The sequence below is a fragment of the Melanerpes formicivorus genome, unplaced genomic scaffold, assembly GCF_026170545.1.
Source record: "Melanerpes formicivorus ecotype bairdi unplaced genomic scaffold, bMelFor1.0.p_v2 SCAF_5, whole genome shotgun sequence".
Classification (NCBI taxonomy): domain Eukaryota; kingdom Metazoa; phylum Chordata; class Aves; order Piciformes; family Picidae; genus Melanerpes; species Melanerpes formicivorus.
In genome coordinates this window covers 23,600,692-23,616,781 of record NW_027142357.1, presented here as the reverse complement: position 1 = coordinate 23,616,781, position 16,090 = coordinate 23,600,692, and the positions used below count along the sequence as shown (strand labels likewise).

At 37.2% G+C, this 16,090-nt stretch overlaps 1 protein-coding gene across 2 annotated transcripts in view; it reads right to left on the bottom strand.

Moving 5' to 3' along the window:
- Positions 1–6,188: 6,188 nt before the first annotated feature.
- The window catches only part of FAP (fibroblast activation protein alpha), a 39,875-nt gene continuing 29,973 nt past the window's right edge, over positions 6,189–16,090 (bottom strand). For both annotated transcript variants that reach the window (XM_068138754.1, XM_068138755.1), the window contains exons 21-26: positions 15,128–15,182; positions 12,053–12,152; positions 9,057–9,121; positions 8,104–8,176; positions 7,780–7,853; positions 6,189–6,514 (exon numbers count right to left, since the gene is read on the bottom strand). In XM_068138754.1, the coding sequence (XP_067994855.1) occupies positions 6,413–6,514; positions 7,780–7,853; positions 8,104–8,176; positions 9,057–9,121; positions 12,053–12,152; positions 15,128–15,182 (469 nt within the window). In that variant the 3' untranslated portion in view covers positions 6,189–6,412. The remainder of the gene's footprint in view (positions 6,515–7,779; positions 7,854–8,103; positions 8,177–9,056; positions 9,122–12,052; positions 12,153–15,127; positions 15,183–16,090) is intronic.

Sequence of the window (16,090 nt, the reverse complement as noted above, 5' to 3'; positions counted from 1 at the left end):
ATATTTTTTCTCTGTTCTTGGATCCATCTCCTGTGACTCATGGTCCATATTTTGCCATTTGCAATGCAAGTGTCTACTAATGCTGCTGAAAACTTAAAGAGCACAGCTTCTGTTCCTCTCATTGCCTTCTGTTTATACCTTCAGCAATTTCTGAGAGCCTTATTTTGCCTTTTTGTTACTCTCCTTTTTAATGGCTACTCCTTTTCCTCTTTTCCACACGTTCTCATCCCTATTTCCTCTTTCTTCCTGCTCCTGATTGTGTTTTTCATGTCCATTCAAAGTCAGAGATTCCCAGTCATTGATTGGCATAGGATATATAAACATGCATATGTATTTAACAACTTTGGATTTTCAGATTTTTGTTTGTTTGAAATGACCAGAATTACTGTCTTCTTGCATCAGCCTTCCCTAGGTAAATAACTGTGTATTGTCTAAGACCGTGCCAAAGTAAGCCTGGACTCAACCTTGCACCTCAAATACACCTATTTTAACGAGATGCTCATTGCAGTGAGATATTTGTCGTCTTTTCCTAGAATTATTTTTAATCTATGTTCTATTAAACTTTATTAACGTTAAATCACAGTTTAAATGTAAGTCCAGCACTAATAGAAGGCCCTGTCTCTCCATGAGGATGGTCTCTCTGCAAAGGGAGAAGGCAGGCTGCCGCCCAGCCCTGCAGTACCCCAGCAGAACAGCAGATGGTGATCAAAGGGCCGTATACACCTTTTTTACACCAGGATGACACCTGCACGCTTGAAACTGGTTACTACGGACCATTCTCTCACTGCATGTTGAATTAGACACAGCTTTCTAAAGGGGCAATACAGTAGGTAAGAAAATCTCATTTCCTCCAGGAAATGGGCAGTTCTTTTCTTCTTGTTTAGCACTGTTTATTTTCTTGTGTCAGAATAAAGTTCCTTGTTTACAGTAGGATGATTTCCCTCAAAAAATATAAATGTATGAGACAGAGCAGCTCAGTTCACCTGGTTGGGCAGGTTGCTACACAGGATATATCATCTAGCAGGTCATTTAGCATGTAGAAGGTGACTGATTGTTTTTCAAGTGAAATACAGACAGCGAGAAGTACAGGAAAGAAAAGAACTTCCATCAAAACCCAACCTTCGTTTGCCATAACTGAATCTACACTAACACGTATTTCAAAAGCACAGCAAACAAGATGTACCACACAAAAGTTGAAAATACACCATGCACGAGTACAGGTTAGGGGGTGACCTGCTAGAGAGTAGCTCTGCAGAGAAGGACCTTGGAGTCCTGGTTGATAATAAATTATCCATGGGACAGCTATGTGCCCTTGTGGCCAACAAGGCCAATAGTATACTCAGATGCATTAGCAAGAGTGTGTCCAGCAGGTTGAGGGAGGTTCACCTCCCCTTCTACTCAGCCCTAGTTAGACCACATCTTGAATATTGTATACTTCTGTGCTCTCCAGTTCAAGAGGGACAGGAAACTGGTGGGGAGAGTTCAACGGAGAGCTATGAGGAAGATTAAGGGACTGGAGCATCTCTCTTACCAGGAAAGACTGAAAGATCTGGGGCTGGAGGAGACCTTATCAATGTCTACAAATACCTGAAGGGTGGCTGTCAGAAGGATGAATCCAGTCTCTTTTCAGTGATACCCAAGTGACAGGACAAGAGGCAATCGCAGGAAATTCCATCTCCACGTGAGAAAAAAACTTCTTTACTGTAAGGTTGACGGAGCACTGGAACAGTCTGCCCAGAGAGTATGTGGAGTCTCCTTCTCTGGAGATCTTCAAAACCCACCTGGACATGTTCCTGTGTGACCTGACCTAAGTGGGCCTGTTTGCAGTGGGGTTGTACTCAGTGACCTCTGGAGGCTCCTTCCCTAGCATTCTGTGATTTTAATGAGTGTATGAAATATGCATACACAGATTTTTTTTTTCTTCTCACAATGTAAATTACAGTTGTTACCTTTTGGCCAAAGGATAACCTCACCTTATTAGCTCACAAGGTGGTACTTCAGGTGAGTCAGACTAAAAGACAGAACCTGAAAGTGATCTGCCCTCAGGAAAGTTTCTTCCTCACTTGGAGTCATTAAAAAAAAAAAAAATCTGTATCTTGAGTTCACTTATTTAGAGTGTATCAAAGTTTCTTGCACCATCGTCTCATCACCAGGTAATGGCTTCTATTAAGGTTAGTGTACTGTACTCACTGAAAAAAAAACAACCCAAAACATCCTGTGGGGAAAGTTACAGAAGAGGTAAAATGAGAAGCAGTGTTATTAACAGCTGCACACTGAACCTGGTGCATTAGCAGTGGCAATTCCAGTTGGCATGGCTTTTCAGAAATACAGTACCAATGTAGCTGTTATACCTGGCTAGCATACTCTGAATATCATAATTTTCTAAGCTGCGTCTCTCAACTCTTTAACTGCTGGTACGATAAAAAAAAATGTAATAGTCAAGATTTGAACATTTTAATGAATTAGGAAGTTGCTGACTATTGAAAAGTAAAAAAAAGCCCCAGCAAATGCTTTCAAAATGCTTTCAAAAAAGTGAAACCTTAACATTTTTTCTGTATATTTCTTCATTACACTACATATATTTATTATATTACTATCCACTACATATCTAAAGAACATGGGAGGGAGGAGGATGTGCCTTGGCATATCTCCCTAACCTTGTAAACTGTGAGTTCAGAGGCTGTCTGTGCAGCCCCTTTTATTTTCCTATCCTTGCTATATGATATTCAGCCAAAACAGCCCTGCACTCCCCTTCTGAGAATTGCTGCGATGCATATACTGTGAAAGATAGCCTTCAGTAATATAAGAACATATGTGTAAACACGTGCATATATTAAAACATATGCATCATGTTACATACGTATCTCTATAGATATACATTACACATACAAATGTGTGGCTGCATTTTGGAGAGCAAGGCTGTCTTTGTTTTTTGAAACAGAGGATTAGTTTAGGGTCTTACAGCCTTTCCACACTCTGCAGCTCCATGCTCACTGCCATGGATGCTTATGGCATCTCCTTGGGAAAGAGAGCTATTGTAACTGTGCTGTAGCCCACACTGTCTACTCACATAAATTGGAATCGCTCCATTTGAAGTCAATAGAGCTGCATCAATTTGCGCAAGCATAAGAGCTGGCCAAGTATGTACTAGTTACTTTACATTTTGAGAAGACAATGTTCATAATTGAAAGTAATACCAAATGCTCTTAGTAAATACTATGAATTATTCAGATTAAATATAGAGCCTTCAAATGACTCTATAAAATGTTCTAAACAGCTGTGGCTTGTAATTGGAACTGACTGGCAAACTGGAAAGTATTGCACAAAGTCTGAATTTGACTTGATATCTAAGTAAAATGAGTATAGCACTAACCATGCTCTGGAGCCTGGCTGGGGTTACACATGGTTTTCTACTAATGCTGTTTTTTTCTTTAGGCCTTTTCTTCTTTGCAGCTGCAATAATCCTAAGTACAGCAAAGCATTTTGCTCCACGTTTGAGGTACGAGGATTGTATATTCATTGATCTGTACAATTCACACAGCATCAATGAGGTAGGTAATGAAAACAGATGTTTGGAAATTAATGGTTTGTAGTGGAACCAGTGGTTTTCTACTATTTCTATACACGTCAGTTCCTAGAATAAAGAAGTTTTTGCTTTGCACCTCAAGCTTTATTTAAAAATAACTAAACAGGCTTCACAGTGAAAACTGACTTGTAAACAACTGTATCTGTGGCTAATTATCAAGGGCCTGTCTACTTAAGTATTCAAAATGACTGTGTCCCACCTTCAGAGGCCTTTATATCTTCTTTATATGACAGTCCCCCTCCTTTTTAGATATTCAGAAGCCATGTCATAGTCCCAGGCTGCCCACTGTAGGTGGCCCTGATTAAACAGGGCCCTTTTAATCCTAACCATTCTGTGATGGTATGTTTGAAGTGCCCTGAACCATCTCTAATGAATGACTGCAATGTTACCTGTTAGTAGCACAGGCCTGCAAACTGATGTTGTGTATGTTTTGAAGAGGGTTTTTTTGACACTCACAGCATCCTAGGACATTTTCCCCCAGGTCAACAAAATATATGTCTGCCTAATTATAGAGCTTTCAGGTTAGACATTATTCCATCAACTCAGTGTAAATGTCACAGTCTGCTGAAGACATATTCCCATTCTTTGGCAAGAACACTGTGTAAGGCAAATAAATTAACAACATGAAAAACAATGAAGCAAAACTGACAGCAGCATGATGCACTTTTTTTTTTTTTTTCTTTCTTTCATGTTTTATCTCCATAACTGCTTCCTACAAGCCAAGGTAAATGGCGGACAGTTTGGAAGATGTGTATTCTGACTGCCTTAGGAAACAAACAGCCATAAGGGCAGATTAATAATGAAACAGCTATTTCATCTCTTGGGAAAGAGGTACCTTCTGTTATTTTATTTAACACATTTTCCTGAAATGTCCCTTATGTCAAATACTTCCAGGAGCTTCTGACTATAGAGTTCTGGGAAGGGTTTGAACAACACTTTGCATCACCTTATTACTTATAGTACCCACAAGAGGTCAATTTATCTAAGCAAATGTCCAGAGCTTATAGAATTTTCAAAAGTATATAAAAAGAACGAAGGTGCAGAAACTTAAAGAGAGCTTAATATATTGATATTTAGGTGAGATTGACACCATGTTTATTGAAAATTGCACTAGGTTCTGAATTGACATATTCAGGTATATAAAGCCTTTAACCATTCTTGGTTAAGAGCTTGCTTTTTCTCTTTGACCACAATTTTGCAATGGTTTCTGTGATGTTGTATCAATGTAAGAAATCAAGAATTAAATCTCAGTAATTTCAACTGAATTGTATTCCATATTTGTAAAATAACCACATTACTGAGACTACTGTTATGTGCAGCAAATGCACATAGGACCATACAATCAACATCTAATTAGCCCCATTTCATGTTATATTTGCTTAATGTTAAATTTCTTAGTGCTATAATTTTTTTCCTTTAACCATTATAGCAGTAGAATTTTAATTACATTACCAACTGAAAGCTCATTAACATCACGTAATTGGCAGCATTTCCAAAAAAACCTGAACTAATTGAGTATTTTCTAAAGAGTTCCCATCAAAGTATAATTTAACCATTACAAACAGCTTGGCAACTACATTTACATAAAGATATGTCTGAGGAATGTTCTCATGTGTGGAAAATCAGATTTGATATTGCTATTAACAAAACGAAGGAAGCTGTTACATAGCAAATCACTTCCACATTTTAATGATTTTGGCTAAACCCCATATTTTTGTCAAGAGGGTCAAAATGAAACCCCTTGCTTTTCCACAAAGCAGCAGCATCCAATCTCTGACTGAGAGTTAGGAAGCAGCCTGCTTTGTGGAAAGGGTACTCCATTCTCTTTTTCAGGTTACTTTGTTCCCTCACTGGCTAATAGCAGAGATGACATACAGTGTTAGCCTACTGCATAAGAACTATGGTCTAATTCAGATTTTTTTTACCAGGTAACCAAAGAATTACTCCATCTACAATGGATCTCTTGCCAACTGCCTTGTTCATATTCTCCTTAATTTAATTACTAATCAAAAGAAGTATTCCAGTCATTGTTAGCCTCTGGCATTCTTTAAAGATTCCCTGAAATAGTTTCACTGGAAACAAAGCAAAGAAAGCATGCACAATCCTTTGATCCTTGCCCTCTAGTCTGGGATGAATGATGTTAAGATTAATTTGAATGCTCAGGTGATGACTGGGGATTAAAAGCAGACTAATATGGCCAACATATTCCAAATACAGGAGGAAAACCCATTGAGATAAAATATCTACCACAAACATTTTGCTTTCATGTTAAATTTGAATGCTGCGAGTTTTGCAGAATCAAGGTTTCAAGTAAGAGTTGAATATAATTTGAACGCAACATTCAATATTCTTGATAATTATCCAAATTTCAGCTTTAAATATTGTGTGTTCCTATCCCTGCTTGGATTCTTTCCAAGAAATTGGAAATAATGGTTCTTGTTAGGATGCTAATTAGGTATGGCACTGCTTTCTTTGTTCTTTCCCATTTTACAGTTGTAGTTAACAAAGACAAGCATATTCATCTAGCAGTGTGCCTTTGCAAAGGACCACCTATTTTTGCACTGCAGAAGGAAAGTTTAATAAAGAGGGCAATAAATGAACATGGCATTTTACATTCTGATTTTATTTTTCCTATCAAATAGGTGTTAAATATGCCAAAATATGTATTAACATAACGTTTGCTAATTTGCAGTGAGAAAAGTGGATGTAAACATCAAGTTTAAAACTTCAAATTTCCTGTTATCAGTTCACCTGACAACTGTACAACCTGGGCACTGTTACGATTGTGCTCTTCAGAGATGCATCAGTGTGCTGTGAATAGCCTACTTATTCTGACAAAGAAAAACATTGTTTGAGGAAGTGGGTCATATGTGTGTAGAGATGTTTGCTGGAAAGGCCTGGAATTCCATGGTTCTGGTCAGTATACCACTGAAAAATAAATAAAAAAGCCATAAACCCCCTATGTTGAGTTTGCAATTATGCAACAGTTAAACAATACAATAACTTTATTTTATTATCATACAGAAGAAAGCGTATGCCCCAGGAAAACAGAGCGACTTGGTAATCTTTTTTCCTTTCCATTACTTTCAAGTATATCTGTATTCTTGCTGAAAAAGAAGTTTCTAAATGTCCTGTAACCTAGGAGTCAGCATTACTACCTCACTACTGACTAGTTAGTTGCATCGAATCAGGCAAAAGAGCTTTGAGATGGCCTAGCTGCATGGCCTTGGCAGTAGGGGTTACAATCTTGCTTAGGAATACTAAGATCTAAGCAACAAGCTTTTGGCTAAATGTTATGGAATTCTGTTTGAAACATCCTGAGTTACAGCAGACCCATTATACCAGCTCTTAGGAATAATTGACATTCCCCTGTATCTGAACCAAATTGACTACAACTGCATACAGCATTCCAGATACTTGAGAGAGAACCCAGGTTTGTTAAGTATCGATGAAGGAGGCAAAAAATACATAATATGAGAAAGGGCCTACAAACCCCAAGAACAGGGAGATCCCCACGTGATCCCTTTCTTTGGAGTTCATGGCTCTAGAAAAATGGACTCGGGCGGAAGGCCAGTATGCTTGATAGCAGGCAAATGCTTTGGTCATTAGCCCCAAGAAAAAAGGTGCAGAAACAGAGTTTAGCATGGTAGTCAGAACTACTTTTCCCTTGTTCATTCCTCATTTAAAACCTCTAACCTTTGTATTTCTATTTTTCCTGCAGCTGCTACCCTAAGCAAGTTTTGCAGAGAACTGTGGGGTTTTTTTCCCAATTCTGGATAAAGTGGTTGGATATCATCTACATGTTTTGCTTGTTTCATTTGGTGCCTGTGGCAGGCATGTCCAGTTCAAGATAGAATCCATCAGAACCAGTGATGGTTTTGGCCCCAGAAACCAGCTCCTTCATATTCCTTTCTTTTACTACCTATCAGCAAGTTTCATAAGGAGGCTGGATTCTCATTCTTCTCCTTGGCTCATTTTAAAAGCCTTGGAGTTATTCTTGACAATAGAGAAATCCTGCTAACATCCAAAGGGCAAGAAGAAGGAAAGAAAGGAGCAGGCAAATCCTTTCAGGAAGAAATTGTTTATGAAGAGTAACAAATGCACTAGCAATTGGAATATTTTGAAGCATTCGCAGATAATAAAGCTATAAGGTATAAGCCAGTGTTCACATTAAAAACTAGTTGGTTATTTACCATTGCCTGGAAATCCACCTGTGCATTAACCAGAGCTTTTGCAATTTGTGCTGAGTTCTGAAAATGTACATTATCTGAAAAAGGTAAAAAGAGATCGAGATGTGTAAATACCACAAAGCATAAAGTTATACTGCATTAAGTTGTGTCCACTAATTATCAAGTGATACAGTTGACATTACTAAGAATGAGTAAGCATCTTATATCATATGGAAATCTACCAAAGATCTAAGTACTGACTCTAATCAAAGGCATAGAAAGATGCTTAATGTTTTTCAAACAAAGTGATTCTGGGTCTGTATTTGTACTGCCATTTGCAAACCTCACCATCTGCTGTTCCATGGATGAGAAGATACTCCACGTTTTGGAAATTCTTTGCTCTTGCCATCACAGTTGAATTCTGTTAAGAGCAAAAATGAACAGTTCAGCAGCTTCAATTTAAACCACTCAGCCACAGAGTTGAAAGACATTATTTAGTAGAACAACAATTAAACAGTTGGACTGGCATAATGATGACTGCAGTGACTTCTTATCAGTCTGCGATTATAATAGAAGCTATATATATTTAGTGCCTTTTCTAGGGGCCAGTTCTCAAAAAGCACAGCATTAGCCATGTGTTATTTTCTGAACACTACAACTTGTGGCTACCCAGACAGCTCTACCAATGCAGTTTGGTACTGAGCATTTCTGTTCTTTGAGTTGGGATAGACAATAGGTACCAAGATCATGATCCAAAATCTTTAATGGGAGTCTTCCTACTAATTCCTTTGGGTGTTAATTCAGGCCTCTCTGTATCAAGATCTGGTATGTGTGCTGCTAGAGGAAGTTTTCAACTTCCTATCAATCTGCAGAAAAGGCAGACAGCCTGTTCTGGGTAGGGAAAGCTGTTCCTGACTGTTTAGTAAGCTGGTGATGTTAATACCAGAGAGCTAAATTTCTGTGAAGCAGTTTGCATATCACAGCTAACAGTACACACCAAAACCTTATCAACATTTTAACCTCTCTCACATGAGTCCTTTGCTAGGCTAATAGTTTACACTGCAGAACTGTCTGACTTGTCCAAATGAGAAAATAAAAATCCTTCAATTTAGCATATTTAGGATTAATAAATACAAAACCTCTAGTAACTCTGGAGAGATCAATTTCACAGCAGCAGTGTAGCTACAGGACTGTCAGGTCCTGCCAGGAGTTGGTGGGCTATTTTCTTTCTTTACATTTTGACTTGTCCATGAAGTGTGATTCAGGCTTAAGGCAGTGCAACACAAAAAGAGAATTCTCACCTTGTAGTGTTCAAGATTATCAGACTCTACAGGAAGACCCATAAATCGTTCTGTGTAGATAGATGCTGTGATATTAAAGAAGAAAAAAGTAATAAAGAAAGGATATACAGATATTTATGTGCCTCCAATGACATCTAGCAAATTAAATATTAACTGTATCTGTTCTGTTTGGTTTCCTCATAATACACCAAATTTAAACATGTTTTTAAAAAATAAACTGAGAAGGTTAATTAATAAATGTTCTCCCAACTGCCCTTGCAGAAATAGTGGCTTGATATTCATCTATGGAACCAACACAAGGTAGTGTGAATAAAGTCAATTAACTGATACTGCTTTATGCTCTTGGAATGAACTCCGTAAGTCAGTCAAATGAGCCAATAGAAGTGCACGGTGGAAAGATGACACAGACTGGTTTTGACACCTGAAGAATCTGAGCAGAATTTCAGCCTGGGATGTATATGTGCATATACAGTAAATATGGATAAATATGTTGTCCTGTTCCTATTGAATGTATATAGGCAGTAATTAGGCAGAGCAGGAAATTATACAGGATTGCACAGAAAAAGTGGTGCAATTGCTGTTCAGTTTTCTGTTCAATTCCTTTTTCTAACTACAGCAAAGACTGTTAACAGATTTGACAAAACAAATGTGAATAACTGAACAGTATCTATCACCAAGAAATCAGTATGAACAGCTATCTTTGAGCTGCTTGGGTATTTGTAATTTAACCAAGAGCTGTTATGAAAATTTGTGGGAAACTGACGCAGCAGCTGTCACTACCAGAAAATTATGTTCTTTATGACCTTGCCTTGAAAGAGTAACTGACACATATTGAGCAGTCAGGCTGCAGTATTACAAGAATTTTATTTATATAACAGAGTCAGGGCTTTCTGACAAAGAAAAGCTGGCATTTTTCCCTCCCATAAGAGAGGTGATGACTATTGTAATCAGTACCTTGTTGTCCAGTTTGATATACTGCACTACAATAATTTTATTAAAAAGTGGAACTCTTCCCAGGAAATTAAAATTACTCAATACACTCACGTTCCCATGGTTTATTTTACATCCTTTGTATATCTTCCCATTGCGTGATAAAGATGTGTACTCTCCCAGATCAGCCAAGTAAGGCTCCTGAAGGTAATTTGTAATAAACTAAGTACCACAAAATTCTAAGTAGCCTGTCTTTTATCAAAATCCTTTATCATTCAATGAAAACAGAAAATGTGCAATATCTGTTGTCAACACAGTGTCAAAGAACCATATTGGGCTCAAGTTTTCAATAAAATAGACTTTCTGAATGGCTGGCATTTCTACAGTATTCTGAGCCAAATTCTCCACTCTCTCAGTATAGCTACAACAAGTCCACAGAGGTCAGCAGAATTTCATTATAATGACTACATGGAAGATTCAGCTTGTCAGTTACTGATGAAGAAAACAGGAGACAAATTGCAAATTTTAATATAACAGATCTAATGCTTTTAACTATACATTGTCCTTGAATGCAATTTCCCTTGCCATCTTAATAACTCTTCTGCTGTTACTAACGCTGAGACAAAATGGAGGTGAGTGGGAGGATTTCAGAGGAAAGATTATAGTTCAGACTTTCCCTGTGTATCTAAAAGAAGGTGGAACAGAATTTAGAAGCTCTAGGGGCCAGTATATCCTCTGACATGTTGATACTTCTTAGAGACTCAAACACATAGCATCCTGTAGTTTGTCCCTTACACAGTTCACCCTCATGTTAACATGATCTGTTTGCCAAAACTTATGACTCAGGACTTCCTTCTGTTTCCTTCCTTCCTTAGTGGAGGTACATTTGTCACTTTGGATTTTTACAACGTATTTTTAGCAAGAATCTTTAACTTCTTCCTGAAAATTCAGATGAAGTAAAGAGTGCAACGGCGTGGGCCTGAAAAACTGAAAAACTTCCCTCAATTTCTAATTCGTGGAAAATAGTTATAATTCTTCTTTTATTAAAGGAATTTTTCAAAAATAGTGCTTTATGCTTGTATTCTGCAAATAATTTTGCAATCGTGAGTGATAACGTCTTAAAAAAATCTTGATGACAGTGAAAACATGAAGACTATGCTTCCTGTGTCATACAAATGTTTTCCCCTTTGTTTGCAAAACACCATAAATATAAGAAATGTCTGTACTAGCAGTCAGGGAAGGAATCTTTCCCATTTAACCAAAAAATTTTCTCGTAACCAAGACTTCTTAGCAAACAACCATATGCTAAGTAAATGTGTTCAAAGTGCTACATTTTGCTCACTGAAAACATGCATGCCATGATTCTTTTTTTACACTAAGGTTCCTTTACACTGTGCCAAAAGCTTAACAGGTCTGCAAGTAAGTGTAAGTATGCACCTCCTTTATTCACACAGTAAGGCCCTTGGTTTATAGTGCTAGAGCTGTTTCCTCTGAACAGTTTGGAGCTTAAGCCAATAAATATAAATAAAAAGTAGGTCTCCTAACACAACAACACAGGAGGTGTGGTTGAGAAATGTCTAAAGGGAAAAAATATTTTAATTAAAAAAATTGTGTCAGAGTGTCTCTCCTCCAGTGCTTTTGGGAAGTAACCTTACAATCATCAGAGATACTGATTCTTGACAGAGATCATCTGCAGTACCTGAAGTGCACTGTGATTCCACAACTGGCAGAAAAATAATTTCATCTGGCTCACCTGGTACACGATTTTTAGGGAGATCACTTGAGTATAGCAGTTTATCAAGGGGGCTTTACCCACTTACTGATGTGCATATGGAATTACCTGGTGTACCTTCTTCTATGTGACAAAGTCTGTTCCAAACTGCCAATTTCAGGCAGATATTTTTAGGAAGGAAAACTTTAAACTCATGGTCTTGAGAGTTTTCTGTCTAGGTAATTACAATGTCTTTAAGTTTCATATTGCCAGTCTCCTCCAATGATTTTATTTAGAAAGTTACTAAATGCTCTATCTTGCATTTCAAGTTAGTATTTATGACAAGTTTTCATACCATAATATTCCCAGCTAGAAACAGGAGCCACAGCCATTCCACATTTAAATAATCCACTGCCAGATCCAAGTGCCAAAGAAGTTACATACCCACCATAGGACTGAGGAGAAATCACAGACAGTTTAAAGTTATCGGTGAAGTATCATTTTGTTTTCTGAAACAACTTAATATACATTAATTGCAAAATAAATATTTGAATTTGCATGCAAGAAGGACAAAGCAACAAAGTCTTTCTAATTAGGTAAAAAAGGGGAAAAAAAGTATTTCTTTAAAATGAACCAGATGTGAATTCTTGTGAGAGAGGTTACATTATTTTATTGAATCACCTCCTCTTTGCTACATCTTTAATGTTTATCACTTCTGCTCTTATTAGCACCTAGAATGCTAGAAAAACTTCATTTAGTAGGGACCTTCAAGGTAATCTAGTGCAACCTCTAGCTCAAAGCGGGGCTGTCCTCAGATTTAAATGAGGTTGATCAGAGTCACATCCACATTCTACAGCCTCTCTACTCAATTTTATTCACCGCTGATCACTGTTGGAAATTTTTTTTTCCTAAAACCTAACCAAAATTTCCCTTGTGGCAATTTGTGATTGTTGCCTCTCATGCTTTTAGTGTGCACCTCCATGAAGAGTTACGAGTTTTTCCCTCCCTTAACAAACTACCTAGTTTTTGCTAATTGGGTGTAGTAGACTTGGCTGCTTCAGAAATTGAGATTGGAGCAATTCCTCCTTACTGCCTGCCACTGTTCCTGTTGTTTTCTGGGTTGATTCCTCAAACTGAGATCCAGCAAGCAAGAATAAATTCACAGCTGGAATTTAGGAAAAGTAGTAAGTAAGCCTGGGTATCAGAACAGATCTGTACAACTGTGAGGGTTAGCTACTGAGACAGGAAAATACTGTAAACAAAAAGCATTTGGTTTGGCTGTCCATATATGAGGAACTGGGGTTGGAAAATATTTGTATAAAGTCCTTGGGAAATAAGGGGTTACTATTTGCTATAGAATGGAGGAAGCAGTAAAAATATGAGGTGGTCATGAAGAATTCTGAAGATTATCAACTGCATATGAAAGACTAAGGGAAATAATGAAAACTATTAATTTTTTTTTTGGTACAAATGTACAGTGTAACAGACAGAGAGATAGAGTTCACAACCTGAATTGCATTACTGGTTATTTAAGAGCTTTAACAGAAGAATTTGCTAAGTTGCAGGCCATAAATATGGAAACACATTTCAACTCCTTTCAAAGGTTAGGGACCAGGAAATGGTGTAATAGAAAAAAATGGGAAAAAAGACTGACAGTAATAGTGCTGTTATTTGAATATTATATCGGTTGCTGGGACACAGTGCTTTAGATGTGTGAAATCTCTTAATTGATTCTGGAAACACTGGTGAAATAAAATATTATATGATTAAGTAAAATTAAAATATTTTTATGTGGCCTTACTTAATGTCATGTTAGAGTAAGTCACTTCTAACTGTCTGTGTCACTTAATTTCACCATATGGTACCCCATTTCATCCTGGTGTTACAGCAGTGTCTGACCAAAATAATTTAAGTATTAGTTGATAGAAGCTTCACAGAAAGTTTTTAGCTGTGCAGCTCATGTGCTAAGATCAAGCAACTTTTATAGCTGCAGCTGAGTTGAATCTTACAAGACTCATTGTCTTGTGCAGTTCTGGGCATCCTCTTACAATGAAAGGGAGGCAATGAAAATAAACAAACATAAAAAAATAAAACAAACAATGACAGATCAGAAGAATTCTCCTGGCAAAGACAGGCACTTAGTAAAATAAAAGGTCTTTCTGAATGATAATCAAAGAAAAATGAACATGTAAAAAGACAAAAATAGTGGGAAACATTAATGGGTGTCTAACATATCACTTTACTTGCTAAGCTTTTCTAATTAGTGCTGCCTGTTACTGCTGGATAGATGATACTGGCTTTTCTAATTAGTGCTGCCTGTTACTGCTGGATAGATGATACTGATTAACTTAGGGAATGAGTAAGGCTGGCTAACGTAAGCCTGGCCTCCAACCCTCTTTAGTATTCCTTACAGTACTGTCTCTAATCCATGAGAAACTTGGGTGTTACTTAACAGCTCATTTTCCTGCATAGTATAATTCTGTTTTGCTGAAACTGGGTAGGATGCAGGGCTCCACTACTATCTATGCATTTCTGATCCAGACTTTCATGTCCATTGAATCAGATGGTCTAAACATCTTAAAAAATCTCTGTCAGGGGCCTGTGTAGCATTTGTGCTGCGAGTAAAGTTGGCTTATGTTCTCCCATACATAACATTACCCATAGGTCTGCATCTCATTTTCATGACGGTCCTACTTTGAAGGTGACAGAACAAGAAGAAAAAAAACACCACCTACTCCAATAATTTATGTTTCTCCTATTAGAATGCAGTGTTATTCTAAAATTTGTATTTGAAGTATGCTACTATCTTTCTTAGTGCCTAAGCGTAGTGAACCTTCAATGCATCTGGCTATAAAAAAAATTCCAGGAGTGTTACAAAGAAAAGCATATGAAGAAATGAAAGATGAAAAACAACCTGGCTAATTACTTGGAATGACTTCTATACTGTCCAATTTTTCCACTTCTTGGTGATGCTGTCAACATTGTACACCCGTCAGACCCACATTCATCCCTACTGACCATTTTGAAGCCAAGTATAGGGATTCAGAATGATGCAAGGGTCATATTTTCTGATGAGAGATATTCAAAGGACTTTTCTCATTATTTTAGTCTCAGATCAGAAAGGACAATACTTGAATTTTGACACCATGTCAGTAAGTCCCTAAGTTAAAAGTAAAGCCAATTACAACATCTCAGTTTTGCATGACTTCACGTCCAAACAATGCATGAGACATAAATTTTCAATATTCCCTCTACAACTGCCAAAGATCAAGCCCTTTTTGGTGCTGCAATTTTTAGCAATACCATCAAACACTGATACAAGAAACTTCATACAGGTTTAAGATAGAATAAGGAATAATAAAAAAACAACAAAAAAAAAAATACACTGCAGGATTATTTAAAGATAGATATAAAAACTCCATCCACTTACCCAGCCCCATATTGCTATTCGTTTCTCATCAATAAAGCCCATTTCTATAAATTTCCTGTGGAAAAGAAAATTAGACAAATGAATTCACTATTACAAAAGATTGCTAATACTGTCACAAATTAGCAAAAAGTAATTTTTCCCTTCGTGTTTTTTTCACAGATAATACCAACTTGAGCAAATTGACAATCAGCATAGCATGTCTGATTTCTGCAAAGCATCAATTATTCAATTAATAGATATTTCAGAGGAAGAGTTTTTCTTGAAAGAATAAAACTGAAATAAATTCTTTCTTCATAATATTTTTGGATGTGGCCCAACTGGCTTCTTGGCAAAAAATGTTCTTTTTTTCTTATACAGGGAACCCATGTGGATATTTAGACCACAGTAGACATCATACATTACTCATGTTGCACATACATATAGGTACAGACATGCACATATACACATACAAAGAAAAAAGCTCAAAAAGTATGTGCCTACTAATAACCACATTTCATTTCCCATAACTACCTTCTTGCAGTCTATTATTGTTTTAGTCATTTTAGTACCATTAACATTTAGACCTGCAAGATGCTCAACATACTTTTCTTACAATCAGCTGATTGTCTGATGTCTCAAGAGGCACAGTATCAACCTCTGAGACTGGGGATTCCCTGGGGCAATCAGATTAATTTTTTATGTGCCTGAAAAGTGAAGAGCACATACTACCACTATGTGGTCAAAGAGAATCATAAATACTAGATTCTCCTACAAAAATCCTGCTTCAGCCTGAAGGCTCTATTTCCAGAGGTGTATTTGCAAATGGAGAGAAAAGAGGATACGACAAAAGATTGCAAAGGTTCAAGAGTGACACAAACAAACTGGGTTCAGATACATCCCAAGACACACATTACCCTTATTTTATTCAGCAAACACAACACCCAAAATGTGGGATACTGTCTAGGTGGGACAAAATTAGAAAAG